Here is a 13,890-nt window from a genome sequence, read left to right as displayed (position 1 = left end):
CAGACACATCTAGATAATCTGCATTTTTGCAGATTCTGTGTCTGTGCAAAATGCATTAAAATAGAGCAGGAGGCTACAAGTTCTCAAGGCATATGGTAAGCAAGCTACCATATTTTTTCAGCAATAGCTCTGAAGCATGAGCATGATCACCAGTGGAGGAACATCCACACAATGCAAAGCAGCACTGGCAGTGCAGAGAGGGGGACTGGTCAGTGCAACATTGCAGTGCCATAGACCTCTAGCAATCCTAATGAGGAGTGCTCATAAATTGAAAAATATTGTTGCTTCATGAATGTCAAAATTAAACGCTACCTTAGATTTTACAAATTTACAAATGTACCTCTCATTTTTTTGCTGAATAGCCCTTTCATAATTTTTGCGTAGCTGTAAAATTTCCTCTTCCATCTGTGTGGCTGCAGTGGTAAGTCTGTCAATATTCAAATACTTTTCCTTTTCTTTATTCTCTAGCATCTCTTCTAGAATTTTGTTACAATCCCTTTTGATCAATGCTTTTGTTCTCTCATTCTTTTTAATCTTCAGATACTCTTCCTGCAATTTTCTTTAATATAACAGAAATGTGGGAATATTTTTAGTCCTTTCAATTTGAAATCAATTTCAGCAGTTAAAAGCAAAGTTTAAAATTATTTCTCAAGCACACAAGGGCTCCTCTATGTCTCTGCTTCACAGAAGCTTTACAAGAAGAAGAAAGACTCTCTGATAGCAGTTTTATTTTTTGCAAGTTCTTTCAAGCTTGAAAAGAATTGGATTCTGGCTCAAGAAAACTGCTATATAGGGAGCACTGCACTATAGCTCTTTTATTTTCTACTAGGTAGCTGAAGTAGCCATAAAAAATAAAGTTTAAGAGCATAGGAATAAACTGTGATGAAAAGTCTTAATGTGTAGAAATCCTGCCATTCTATTTAAATAAAAATATTCAAATTATATTTGAAATTAGAATATATAAATTACAATAAATAAATTATTGTTTAAATTAAAATACTTAAAGTATTTTGCCACTCAAAGTTCTCCAACTCTATTGTTTATGAAACAATGTATCACAACATTAACACAAGAAAGAAAATTATTAGATTGCCCATTTGATAGATAAAAACCCCAGACCATAATGGGAAGTTAGTGACAAGATCACATACAAATAAAGAACAGATCTCATTATTTCCAGTATCCTTGTTGATTCCTGGATGATGGTCCCTCATTTAAAAGGCAGATTATTGTCACCAAATGGACTATTGACTATCCCACAACACAGAATTTAGTTATTTCATTTGATGTGTGTTATCACTTCTGGATCGAGACACAACTTTATCAAGCAGGAATACAACAGGAAGATACTCAACCAAGGAACAACCAGGAAGATATTCATGTCCAAGTACAAAAGAGGTAGTGAAAGGAAAAGCAAAGTCTCCTGTTAAAATACAGACCTGCAGATGAAGTATCCTTCCCTCATGAGCTCCATCATTAAATTGCTGATTTGCTGTATACAGAGCAGGGAGCTGCTTTTTTTTCAATTCCCCCACATGTATAACACTTTGAGTACCACAGGGTATTACTGAATTTAATTAAACTTCTGTAAGACAAGTTTCAGACTGAAAGTATAACAGTATTGCAGAAATGCAATGTGTTTTAAATATTTTTCTGAAAATTTCTTGCCTTACTTAGACTGATACTCTTTCCTCCAAATTGCATAGGTTGCAGTGAAACAGTGGTACTGATATTAAAGTCTACTACTGGGATTAACATATTTTTCATAGGCAAGAGAGTTACTGAAAATTCAATACCTCTGACTAGTTTTAAATCTACTTTTGCAGAGCCCAAAATACCTGTTGGATCTGTACTGAGTAGAGACATCAATAATAATATTTGTATATTTCTCATATATATACAAAATTTATGTCTTATTAGCCATTTATCCCCTTCTTTCACAAACTGGGAAGGCCTAAAAAAAACCAACTTAGTGTATTCTTTGTCTGATTGAGCAATTTTTTGGCACCAAATAATGAAGTTTTTGGAAAATCAGGTTCTTTTTAACTACTCAATTTTGGTTTTCCTGTTTTGCTTACACAGTTGGCTATTCACTGTCTCCCTACTTGCCCAAGTACAGATTTCCAAGACATTGTAATTCTGTCTGTATTGCAGAATTTCATCACTAGAATGACAAAAATATATCCCCACTATATAATGGTCTAGGAAAAAAGAGTCACAAGTACCAGCTATTCTGCCTCATTATCTTTGCTGTGAATGTAACCTTTCATTTTGTCGAAGATTGTCTGAAAATTGAAACCACATTTTATCTGAAATAAGTGTTATCTAATAAAGGCCACTGTAAGTTTGAACCAAAATCCTCAATTTGTTCTAATTTCATAATTAGACAGCCACATTCCCAGCTAGTGACTCATTTAATAGTCCCAAGCATCACTTCATTAGAAAATCACGTGTCAGACCTCTTTTTCTCTAAGGACAGCAAATATCAGTGCAACAGTGTTGCTCAAAAGAATAAAAAAGCATGATAATGCAAAACCTGAAAGATCCAAGAACTATGATATAAAGGATGGGAAAGCAAGAGAGTAGCCAAATTTCAAAACTACTTTCTCACAAGCAGTGATGACCAAGCTAGTTGTGGAGTGTTAGTGGGATAAGAAATTGGAACAGATTATGGAGGAGTGTTTCTGAATGCCTTTGTTTTAATAAGATTTAAAAAATCAGGATAACTATCAAGGATGACATGGATTTAATTAAAGATGGAATAGATTCCCTCCTAAGATTTTTTCCAGTCTTAAATTTCTATAATTGTGAACTACAGTGTACTTTAAACTCACCTTTCCCTGGTTATAACAGCATTCCTCAAATTTTCTATATTATTTTCTAGCAATTTTACCCGGTTTTCAGTTTCCCTTGCTTTCCACTGAGCAATACGCATCAATTGCATACATTTCTCCTTTTCAATTTGCATAAAATCAAACATCCTAGCAAATCCTTGGAGTCTGAAGAAATGATATGTGTGAAAGAAATAATTATTAGCATTTTATGCATACATTACTTGAATAAAAGTTGCTTTAGAAGAGTTCTTTTAGATAACATATTGTTATTTTCTTACTCTTTTTGCATTTCTTTTTTCATCTTTTTACAGATGATTAGTTCACTATCCTTTCTTTTTAGTTCCTTAACAATACTTTGGAGTTGAATCTGAAATTTAAATAAAATTTAGTAAGCACTTTAGATATATTAGAGAAATGCCTTCAATAAAATTACCAGAACAACACTTACATTAGAAAAAGACAGTGAGGAGACATTATTATAAGAACTTTTTCTTATTATAATGAAATGTTTTTATTACAACAACATAAAAAGCACAGTTTTTCCATTTATATTAAGTTTACAATTACTATTAGTAATGTAGATAATTTGATGCTGCATCTTAAATGTTTGGTTCCCTCTCTCTGGAGTTCCACTCTTTCTACGGATCAGCCCGTCAGGTCCATCATTATATAATTATTTGGCATATAAGCCACTGAAATGGTACCTTTACAAATAAAATTTCTTTTTTTACTCAGTTCTAACTTGTAAGCAATCACTGATGTTTGAGCAGAATTGCATCCAGTTTCTGGATCTTTTGATTCCAGTTGTGTAGCCTGGGCCATCAATCTTTAACCAACAGGCCTTTTCTCCTCTCCCACTGGTATCAGGAGGACGAGATTGGTATTAGGGAAAGCTGGTGGATGATGGATTGCAACTTTGGGCTTGTCTGTGTATTCCTGAATTTGTATTATTTTATTTGTTTTATTTGTTCATGGACTGATTTTATTGAAGGTACATAGCCTGACATGTTTGTTTATTTTTATAGACAGAATTTCCCAAGATGGTAGAAGAGTATCTTATCTAATTTATCTGATTACAGACATACATTTTGGAAACATCAGTACCTTGTTCCCATATAGCAATTTGGTATTTAGTAGATTCTGTGTGACATCACAGCACCCATCATGCCAGAAAAATGCAGGCAGCAAATACAATGACTAGTCATAGGAAAAGTTTTCTTTCCTTCTTTCTCTAAATCAATATTTATGCCTTGAAATGTAACAGGAAAATAGAAATTCCTGCCTCACTATGGAATGAGTAGTAGTTCAGTTTGTCTTCTAATGTTTATATATTTGTAAAATAAACCAGAGTTAAACAAAGAGTTTTATTTCTGAGAATCTCAGGTGAGGTTGTCTGCTACTCTGCCTCTTTCAAATTGTTCATTTTATCCCATAGGCTTGAAAGAAAATCACAATCTCAGAATCACAGAATGTGCTGAGTTGGAAGGAACCCACCAGGATCACCCAGAACAAACCCTGGCCATGCATGGCACCATTCCCAAGAGTCACACCATGCCCAAGAGCACTGTCAAAATGCTTCTAGAACTCTGCTGGGCTGGTGCTGTGACCACTGCCCTGTGGAGCCAACCATCCTCTGGGGGAAGAACCTTTTCCTAATATTGAACCTGAACTTTCCCTGACACAACTTCAGGCCATGCCCTCAGGTCCTGTCACTGTCACCACAGAGAAGAGATCAGTGCCTGCCCCTCCTCTTCCCCCCATGAGGAACCTGTAACTGCAGTGAGGTCTCTCCTCAGGCTCAACAGACCAAGTGCCCTCAGTCACTTCTCACACAGCCTCTTCCCAAGGTCATTCACCATCTTTGTTGCCCTCCTTTGGGCACTCTCTAAATGTCCTTTCAAATACCTTGTTTCAATTAAGGAATCATATTTTAATATACTGCACTGCACCACAAATTGGCAATAAACCACAGTATTGTGAGTCTCCAGTGTTCTGATGGAACTTCAATACTAGGGAGCGAAATGAGCCCACAGGGCTCCCCTCACTAGTAAGTTAATTTCTCCCTATACCAACTGGTACTTTTGAACAGTCTTTCAAATATATAATTTTTTACCTTGGCTTTCTGAACATTCCTGCATTTCAGTTGCCTCTCATCAGCTCTGAGACAAGCCAGCTGTGTAAGTGTGGATAACTCATTTCTGCATTTTTCCTGCTCTTTGAAAAGCAAGTGTTCTGCAGCAAGGCATTCTTCTAACATGCGGGCATCCATATCGAATATCATTTCCTAGAGAAGATTAAATTTAAATCCTAATGCAACAACATATCTGCGTTGGCAAACCCAAAGTTGGAAATACTTTGGGTTTATCTGCAACATAAACAAATATACAGACTACATAGATTTAAAACTGTAATAAATTATTGCTTTAAAACACTATGCAAAATCCATATATTAACATTTCAGAATATATTATCACCTAGGAGCATTTTCTGTTTCTAACATTTTTCAGCTACTGTCCACTTGACAGAATGGATCTTAATAGCTATATAATCTTTAAGTGAGTTCAGGGTAAGGTCTTCAGGAGGAGGTGAATGGAAGCTTCCTAGGCTTCACTGACTGCATGCCTGTCCGTGGCACACAAGTTACATATCCCAAAGAATGACATGTAGGTACATGTATCCAAATACAAGTGGATTCCCACCTGACAATGTTAATGAATTCAAACAAAACACACAAAGAAAATGGATATAAGGGTAAGAAGACAAGGTGGTTTGACCTTAAGAATGTATGTTTGAAATAGATTGCTTCCTAAAAAGTCATTTATGTAGTGGCAAGTACTAATGCTCTTGTAATGCAGGGATCTGCATTTGCACACACTGTATGGCTGTGCTGCCTACAGACAGACATCCACAAATGACAGAACTGTGAAGATGAAAAATCTTAATGTACAAATGCTCAATTTTTATTGTTGCAACGACATGATTTTATATCCAAAGGAAATCTATAACAATACATTTCTAGCTGCAGTGTCATCAATAACATTCAGAAAGACTTAAACTAGAAACTATATTTGCTTTCTACCTTCTAGTATGTGGCCAGTAACACAAAAGATGTTTTTAAAAATGAAAGACAAGTGGCCATTAAAATAGAACAAAGACTATTGTGTTTTCTCACCAGAAAGCTGCAGCTAGAAACTCCTATTATTTTTTTCTTCAAACAGTCCCTTTATTCTCATTATAGAAAACTGTCAAAATGATAAAATATGAAAAAGCAGAACTCAGCACCTGTTCAGCTAAACCTCTCTTGATTGTTTCAATCTCCTCCTGCAGTTCTTGTCGTCTTTCTAATAATACTGCATTTTTTTTTGAGTTAATTTCTGCCTACAAAAATAAACCAAGCACATAGTGATGCAAACAAAAAATGAGGAAAATATAAACTGCAGATACTATACTGGAAGTAGCTACACAAATTAAGAAATTAAATTTCCCTCCTCTTATAATCACTAGTACAAGAATGCTTCATTGAGTAGAGCTCCTCAGCAACTTACTGAAGTTTCTCAAATTTTTCTTTCAAGAACTATGGACACTAAACTTCACTAATCTAGGTTTATAATTTTCAGCAACTGTCATTAAAAAAACAATAAACACAGAAAGAGTATATAAAAATGTCACCTAAATTCACAGAGGATTTTCAGAGTGAAATTCTGAACTTACTAAAGGAAAAAAAGAGTTCACATCTACATAGTGATATCACATTTTTTTCCTTTTGTCACTACAGTAGGATTTTCATTAGACTCTAAAAAGTCAAAGCTAATAACACAAACATTTATGTATTATTTTTTCATGTACATTATGGGAAAAATCATTTATTCAATCAGATTTTAACATTAAGTATGTGAAGGAATACATAAAAAAACCTACCTGATTAAAATGTATCTGATCAATCTCACTACAACTACTTACATGATATAACTTGTAAGATAAAAATCTATGCTGGCCTTATTTTGATTAACTTCATTTAAATTCCTTATGGTTATAAGAAAGCAAGAAATAAATGCATCAGGCTAACTATGAAAGTATATATTGTCTGTGAGTAATTGATGGCAGCAAACAGTTTAGCAGGGCCTGTTGTGATAGGACAAGGGATATTAATTTTAAGATAAAAGAGGGAGGATTGGATAAAAGGAAGACTTTAGTTCATCAGAGGTAGTGAAACATGGGAACATGTTTCCCAGAGAGGTGGCTGATGCCTTGTCTCTGCAAACACTCAAAGCCAGGTTGGACTGAGGTCTGACTAACCTGATCTAGATGGTGTCCCTGCCTACTGCAGGAGTTTGGACCAAATGACCTTTAAAGGTCCCTTCCAACCCAAATGATTCTAATTGCAAATCTGTAATTCTTATAGATGGGAAAAAATTACATTTACCAACACACCTGGAAGATGTTCAAAGACAATACAAACAACCCTGTGATATCTTGCTCAGGTCTCAACCAGACGTTAGAGTTCAAAACATTATAAATCAATACTGATAGGTACATGTTTTGCACTTGTTATTTTCACTTCAGTGACAGTATTGTAAAATTAAATGCTGTTCACTTGCTTTATGGAAAAGGGAAGCAAGAGACACACTAAAGGTCAAAGTGTGGAGTTTAGCTGCAGCTGCCAGCTCTGAGATTTGGTTTGATTACATTTACTAAAATGTCAGTAAAGCCTGTTCTAAGAAAGTGACTTTCAGTCTTGTGTTGGGACCAAAAATAGCTTTTCTGTGAAATATATATTAGTTATCACTTCTGCTGTGTAAAGGTAAAAAAGCTCACATAAACATCTTTAATCCATTAAGGACTTTTGTTCATGTAAGACAGGGCTAAACTTAGGCACTTTTGGCTGTCTGCATTGGCCTGACCAAAGAGAAGGTCCACATGGAGAGGAGCAGCGGTTCTCTTTCACACACAATGTTGGTGTTTAGCAATAGCTGACCTTTCACAACTTACTAACGAGAAAAACACATTTGAAGGAAGTGTTCCTGTAATTTCCTTATTCTACAAACCAGTCATTCTGCACTTAGCATATGATTCAAAAGAAATCTGGGGAAGCACACAGATGTACTGCTGCTTCTGCAATCACATATTTATACAAACAATTAATTCTTGTGGTTTTCTTTCACTTTGAATCACAATGAATAAATGTAGTTAAAGTAGTTTTAGAAAAGTTTTAAGTAGTTTTAAATAGTTTTAAGTAGTTAAAGAAATTTTATCTACTTAAAATACTGGGTTTTAATTTTTGCTTGGTGTGCTCCTAAGTCTTACAAATTATAATTGTTCCAATATAGCAAAGGTCAAGCAGAATCAAGCTGGCCATTTGACTCTTCCCTACCTGCAGTACTGTATTTCAATTGGCAGCCCTGCAGAGGAGCAGTGATTTCACATTTGCTCCTCTAACAGAGCAGGAAAGCATGGGAAGATGGGCTAAAACAACTCTATTGCTGTCGTCTATTTGCATTAGAGTAGTATCCTACAGCTGCTGGAGTAAAATACTGATTAGAATTCCACTTCTGTTTCTCATGGCATTCCTTTTCACCTACTCCTCATGATTATGATATTTGTAAGACACATACGAGGTCGTTTCCTTCCACAAGGTGAAGGAATGGGGCTGGGATGGGTTTGGATCTCACCCCAGACTGTGAACTCTAACCACAGCTGCTTGTGAGTTATGGCATTTGATTTTAGCACTACATGTTTTTAAACAATTGTGGTTCTCCATCCAGGAACATTTCCTCAGTGTAACACATGCAAAGATACCATCTCTCAGATTCTCTTAGCTGATACTGAAGCTTTAAACTTTTTACTTTAAGCTTTAAGATTAAAGTCTGGAATATGAGTCAGCCCTTTAATCGTTATTTCAGGAAATTCAATCTAAAACTTAGTAGTGTGGTTATAGAGCTCTCCTCCCAGGTGAGTTTTATTACTAGGTAATAAACATGTGAATTCAGGAGGAATTTCAAGGGAGACAAAAAATATTTTTAATAATATTAAATATTATCAAGTAATAATTGGAGTTGTTAAAATAAATATATATGAGTTTTGATATGTATAGCTATTTTTTAAAACTTTACAATTATGTAAGGCTATTTTCTGTCCTGAATTGCTTAGAAGGACCAAGAAAAATTTGAGGGACAGTGTCAAGGTAGGAAACATCAAGTGCTGTGAACAAACCATTCACCTGATTAAACACGATTAGTTTTATATAACTCAGAATCTAGACTGAGCAAGGAGCAAGTATAAGAGAAAGTATAAATAAGAAAGAGAGAATGGAAGAACCAGTGATGAGAGAAGAAAAACATAAAAAATTTATAGACAAAATAAATTTTTAAGAAATAATTGGAAGCAGAAAAGAAAGAAAATTATTTGAATACACAAGCAGAATGGTGCTTCCCTTTAAAATTACCATAGTCAAGAGACTAAGTAAAACAGAAAAGAGTAAAGCATTATTGAAAGAGGAGTGGGTGAAATACTAAAGCAAGGAGGAAATGAGGAACCCCTTTCCTCCTGGAGGACAGTCAAGAGATTTTATAGAAGTATTTCTTACAAGAAAATTTACAATCTATATGATCAATGCTTTCATACAGACCTCTGATTTGAGTCTTTTATACTTTGCCTTATCTCCTTCCAAGGAATCCCAAATCCCTTTGAGTTGTAACTCTATCTTTTTTAGACTTTTCAGTTCTTTATCCTTCTGTGTTTGATGGTGATTGAGAATATCTTGCTGCTTTTTGTTCTCGGAGACACATTTATTTAAATTACTTTCCAAAATTTGTCTATATAGATAGACACAGAATTTTAGAAACAGGTAACTTAATCAAGACATATATGTAAACAGACACGACTATTTTAATGGGTTTTGAGTACCTCATCACTATGGATCAGCAAGACAAATTCACAAACTACTGACAAAAAATTACCTAAAAAGATGGCAGTACCCTAATTATGTCAGTGAAGTCTCACAGTCTGTTCTAAATATGCTAAAAATATCATGGAATCTATATATATAGGAAGAAGTAAACACATTTTTTAGTATGAGGGAACATTTAAAAATAAGATGCCATGGGCCCTTAACACAAAGCTTGAAAGGCAAAAGCACTATTACTGAGCATATGGCCAGAATTACAACTATACACCTCCCTCTGCAAAGGAGGAATCATTGGAAGCTTGCCTTCAACCTACGAGTTTACTTTACTTTACCAAGGAAAATCATAATTGAAGGGAATATTAAAGAGATGATTAACCAATCCCCACTGAAATTCAAGACTACATGAAGGCAGATACCTATGATCCTCATTTGAAAATGAAAATACTGACACATTTTATTCTTCTTCAATTTACTTTCAGTGGGTTACACAGGAAAGAAAATATGTGCACTAATGAGAGAAATTCTCTAAAATATTTCACTTTTGAAGAGCAAAATCTCACAGGATTTTATCAAACGCTTATGCTTTTTGATGTCCTTCTTCAAGACAAATCCTAGATTCCAGATTCCAAATTTTTATATAAACATTTCTAAAGTGAAAACCAAGCTTTATAATTTATAATTTGCACTGGTTGCAGCATAAAACTTGAAAATAGAAGCAGAAAAAAGAAATAGACTTTTGAGAACAGAGACTCGTTCGCTCTTTCCATGTGGCTCATGTCTCTTATGCTAACCTGTCTGATAGGACAACCATTTCCTTCTCTGCACCAATTTCTAGTGATTTTGTCAAAGCAATGCATTCTCGTTCATTCTTTTGTATCAAAGTTTGTTTCTCATCAAATTCCTTCATTACTACTTCTTTTTCTTGCAAAATCTCTTCAGTCCTTCTTTCAGTGGCTTTCAGGGCTCTATTCAATTCTTCTATTTGGTCATTAAGGGCTTCATTCTTCTTCTCTGCATCACTGTGGATATATTTTATCAAAGCAGTAAGGATTAAATATTCTATATGCATATTTAAAAGAAAAAAATCTAAGCTGCCCGTTTTTGTGGACATACAAAATAATTTCACAACAATATATGTTAAATATTTGGTAAAGCAGACAATGAAAACCTTCAAATTCCAACATAGTCCAACAATAAAATTGCAGATAGACATGGGGATAACTGACAGCTTAGCACCATGACAGTATTAAAAAGAGTTCCAGTAAACTGATTTCTGTCAACATTACTAGGTACATGGGTGTGACACTTCTAAATATTCTTCCTAAGACTGGGAACTCTGGTTAGCTTATTCTGTGATGTGACACATATTTAAAGACTAATTTAAATATTTAATTAATAGCAATCTGCACAATGTAGGTTTTAGAAATTGCTTCTCTGTAACACTATAGGGCAAACTTCTTAAGATTTATGATGACAGAGTTGCATTAAGAATAGTGAGGAAAATGTAGAAGAAAAACATAATAAAAGTTTTAAACCTGAGAAATTTAACAGTCAAATAGTTTAGGTGTTACAAATAGGGACTGGAAGCAGGAGACACAAACTTCAGTGTAGCCCTGTGCACAAAAGGAGTACAAAACTCATCTGGATGGCAATTGGACCACTGGGATCTGTGAATGATCTGGCTGAAACTGCACAGTGCTAATCTGATGTTACACTTGGAGAAAACAGCACATGCCATGCTTCAGGGGAGAAGAACCCCAGCTTCACAAGAGGGAAAGAAAAGGCTGGCTGCTGGCTTGCATTTCCTCTGATGAAGTACTAGAGACTGCAGCTCATGTCGGAACCTTACAGCAAAGCAGCTGTGACTCCACAACTGGTACAGAAGGACCAAGGGAGAATGGGTTTCTAGCTCAGGCTACACTGTCAGCTGTGTAAGTGTTAGTTTAAATGTTGATCCTAATTTTAACCAACAACCATCCTCAATCATTTGTATAGCCAAAGGATGAGAAGAAGTCATACATATATATATTCATGTATATAGAGTTATATTTTAAAAACATACATTTTTTTCTGATTCAACTTCTCAGTTTCTTTTGCAAGTTGCTTTGGAACACCAAGGATCCTAACTAGCTCAGCCTAGTAACAAAACACAAAGGTTTGATTAATAGCCTCAAAAGCTGATGAGTTTTCATAGCAGTAATATTCATTTAGAACTGCTGTGAAAATCAGTAGGAAACATTTTTAATTACTTGAGTTTTTCCCAGAGAATTGTAGCTGCCACTTTTAAAACTAAACATTGATGTTTACAATTTTAGTATGTCTTCAAGATAAAAATTATGCTTTAATATTATTAATATTAATCTTATTATGCCATTTATACCATGGAAAGAAGTAGACCCAGGTATGTTTTTAATTCTCAGTGTAAATCTGTATGAACTGTAATCGGAGCAATCTACAATAATATAACATAACGAAGATGCCTTTTATAGAAACCACTTTTTAATCAAAACCATGACTGTTAGTATTTCCTAAAGGAGTAATAAGCATATGGCACAGCAGCATGTTTCACACCTATTGGGAAATGGTTATTAAATATAATGAATTGGAATAATGAATTTGGAATGACAACATGCAGAAGATTCACTGCTCCTTTGGGCAGCACGTACCCGTACACACACACGTGCACACGCACACACAGGTACATAGGCACAATTAATTTTGTGTTACTTTTAAAAAGGTCTGCATCTCCTGAAGCTTTTCCATTTCTTCCTCATCTGTTAATATCATCTTTTCCTTGGATGAAACAGCTGCTTTTATTGAATCAATTTCTTCTTTCCTCTGGATTACTTCTTTGCTGAGCTCATCACAATTTTCTTTCAATCGTTTAATTTTATTGTCTTTCTTTAAAAATGAAGCAAAAGACCAGATTAATTGTATTTTCCCTTTTACATTTTGCAGGCTTCTGATAACACAGACTCATTAACATTGAATAATAACATTTCTAGTGACAAGATATGAAATGTATATTTTACCATATATGTGTTTCTTCTATCAATACTAATGGAATTTTTATTTCCAAAAAAGCCACATATATTACTCAGGATTTATGACTACAAATGTATTTTTAATTTTTGCATCCTAGAACGAAAAACCTGCTGCTATCTTTTGCAGTATTCATTTGCTGAATATAGGAAACATTCTCTTGAGGAAACAAAAAAAGACAGATATTTTCTAAATCAGTTATTTATTGCTTGTCCTAGTTATCAAAATTGAATTTATAATATAGCCTATAAAAATCTATTTATTTTAAAATCTATTTTTCCATGTATTCTATTTTACGTAAACTCTAGAAATGCACACTGAGAAAACATTTTCAGTGATTGTTTTTAATATGTTAGTTGATGGAACATAAAACATTGCTTTTCTCATGTTCTGTACTTACCTTCTCTTTTGAAATTTTTTCGTATTCATTTTCCAGAAGCTTTTTTTCTTCTCGCAAACTACAGTAAAAATCAAAGCAGAATCACATCTATTAATAATACAATAATCATTACTGTAATATAGTAAATGGTAAGAAAATATGAAAGCCTATCCCATGTGGGACTAAAACACATGGTGAATTAGCATGAAAGGTGCTCATATTTAAAGGAAGTTTGCTGACTGGTGACTGGGGGTCCTGAACGACTGGGTGTATATATGGAGGTGCACACATCTTTTTCTATGGAGCACACATCTAAACATTTGAACATTTGATTTTTCTTAGTCTGACCACCTCCTGCAGGGGTGCATGAATGAGGCATTCATGCCTTACTCACCCGTGTCTTTTACTAGTGGCACCTTTCATCCACAGTTCCTCCCAACCTCAGAAAACAAAATGTTAATGTGGAAATGTGGCAAAAGGAAAGAGGAGGTGGGTAATAAATAGCCACAAAGACATAAAATATCAAAGAAAGCACAGTTGCTAGTGAAAAACCTTCATGTTTTCACATACACATTTAATCTTCAGACAAATGTAAGTGAAGCTCCTCAAATCTGGAGTGGAGTCTGTGGGAAAAAGTCCTGAACAGTGGCAGGGGTTATAGACTAAGCCAAAGGAGTATGGTAGAAAAGTAAATTGAATAGCCACAGTGATCTTAACCTGTATCCAAAATG

At 34.6% G+C, this 13,890-nt stretch overlaps 1 protein-coding gene across 2 annotated transcripts in view; it reads right to left on the bottom strand.

Moving 5' to 3' along the window:
* The window catches only part of CCDC146 (coiled-coil domain containing 146), a 63,821-nt gene that overhangs the window by 9,861 nt on the left and 40,070 nt on the right, over positions 1-13,890 (bottom strand). For both annotated transcript variants that reach the window (XM_056507287.1, XM_056507296.1), the window contains exons 5-14: positions 13,181-13,238; positions 12,466-12,639; positions 11,801-11,874; positions 10,530-10,757; positions 9,460-9,646; positions 6,117-6,212; positions 4,948-5,118; positions 3,113-3,201; positions 2,835-2,999; positions 341-559 (exon numbers count right to left, since the gene is read on the bottom strand). In XM_056507287.1, the coding sequence (XP_056363262.1) occupies positions 341-559; positions 2,835-2,999; positions 3,113-3,201; positions 4,948-5,118; positions 6,117-6,212; positions 9,460-9,646; positions 10,530-10,757; positions 11,801-11,874; positions 12,466-12,639; positions 13,181-13,238 (1,461 nt within the window). The remainder of the gene's footprint in view (positions 1-340; positions 560-2,834; positions 3,000-3,112; positions 3,202-4,947; positions 5,119-6,116; positions 6,213-9,459; positions 9,647-10,529; positions 10,758-11,800; positions 11,875-12,465; positions 12,640-13,180; positions 13,239-13,890) is intronic.

The sequence above is a fragment of the Oenanthe melanoleuca genome, chromosome 1A (genome assembly GCF_029582105.1).
Source record: "Oenanthe melanoleuca isolate GR-GAL-2019-014 chromosome 1A, OMel1.0, whole genome shotgun sequence".
NCBI lineage: Eukaryota > Metazoa > Chordata > Aves > Passeriformes > Muscicapidae > Oenanthe > Oenanthe melanoleuca.
Note: the sequence above shows the minus strand (reverse complement) of the source record. Positions and strands in the feature narration are given on the sequence as shown.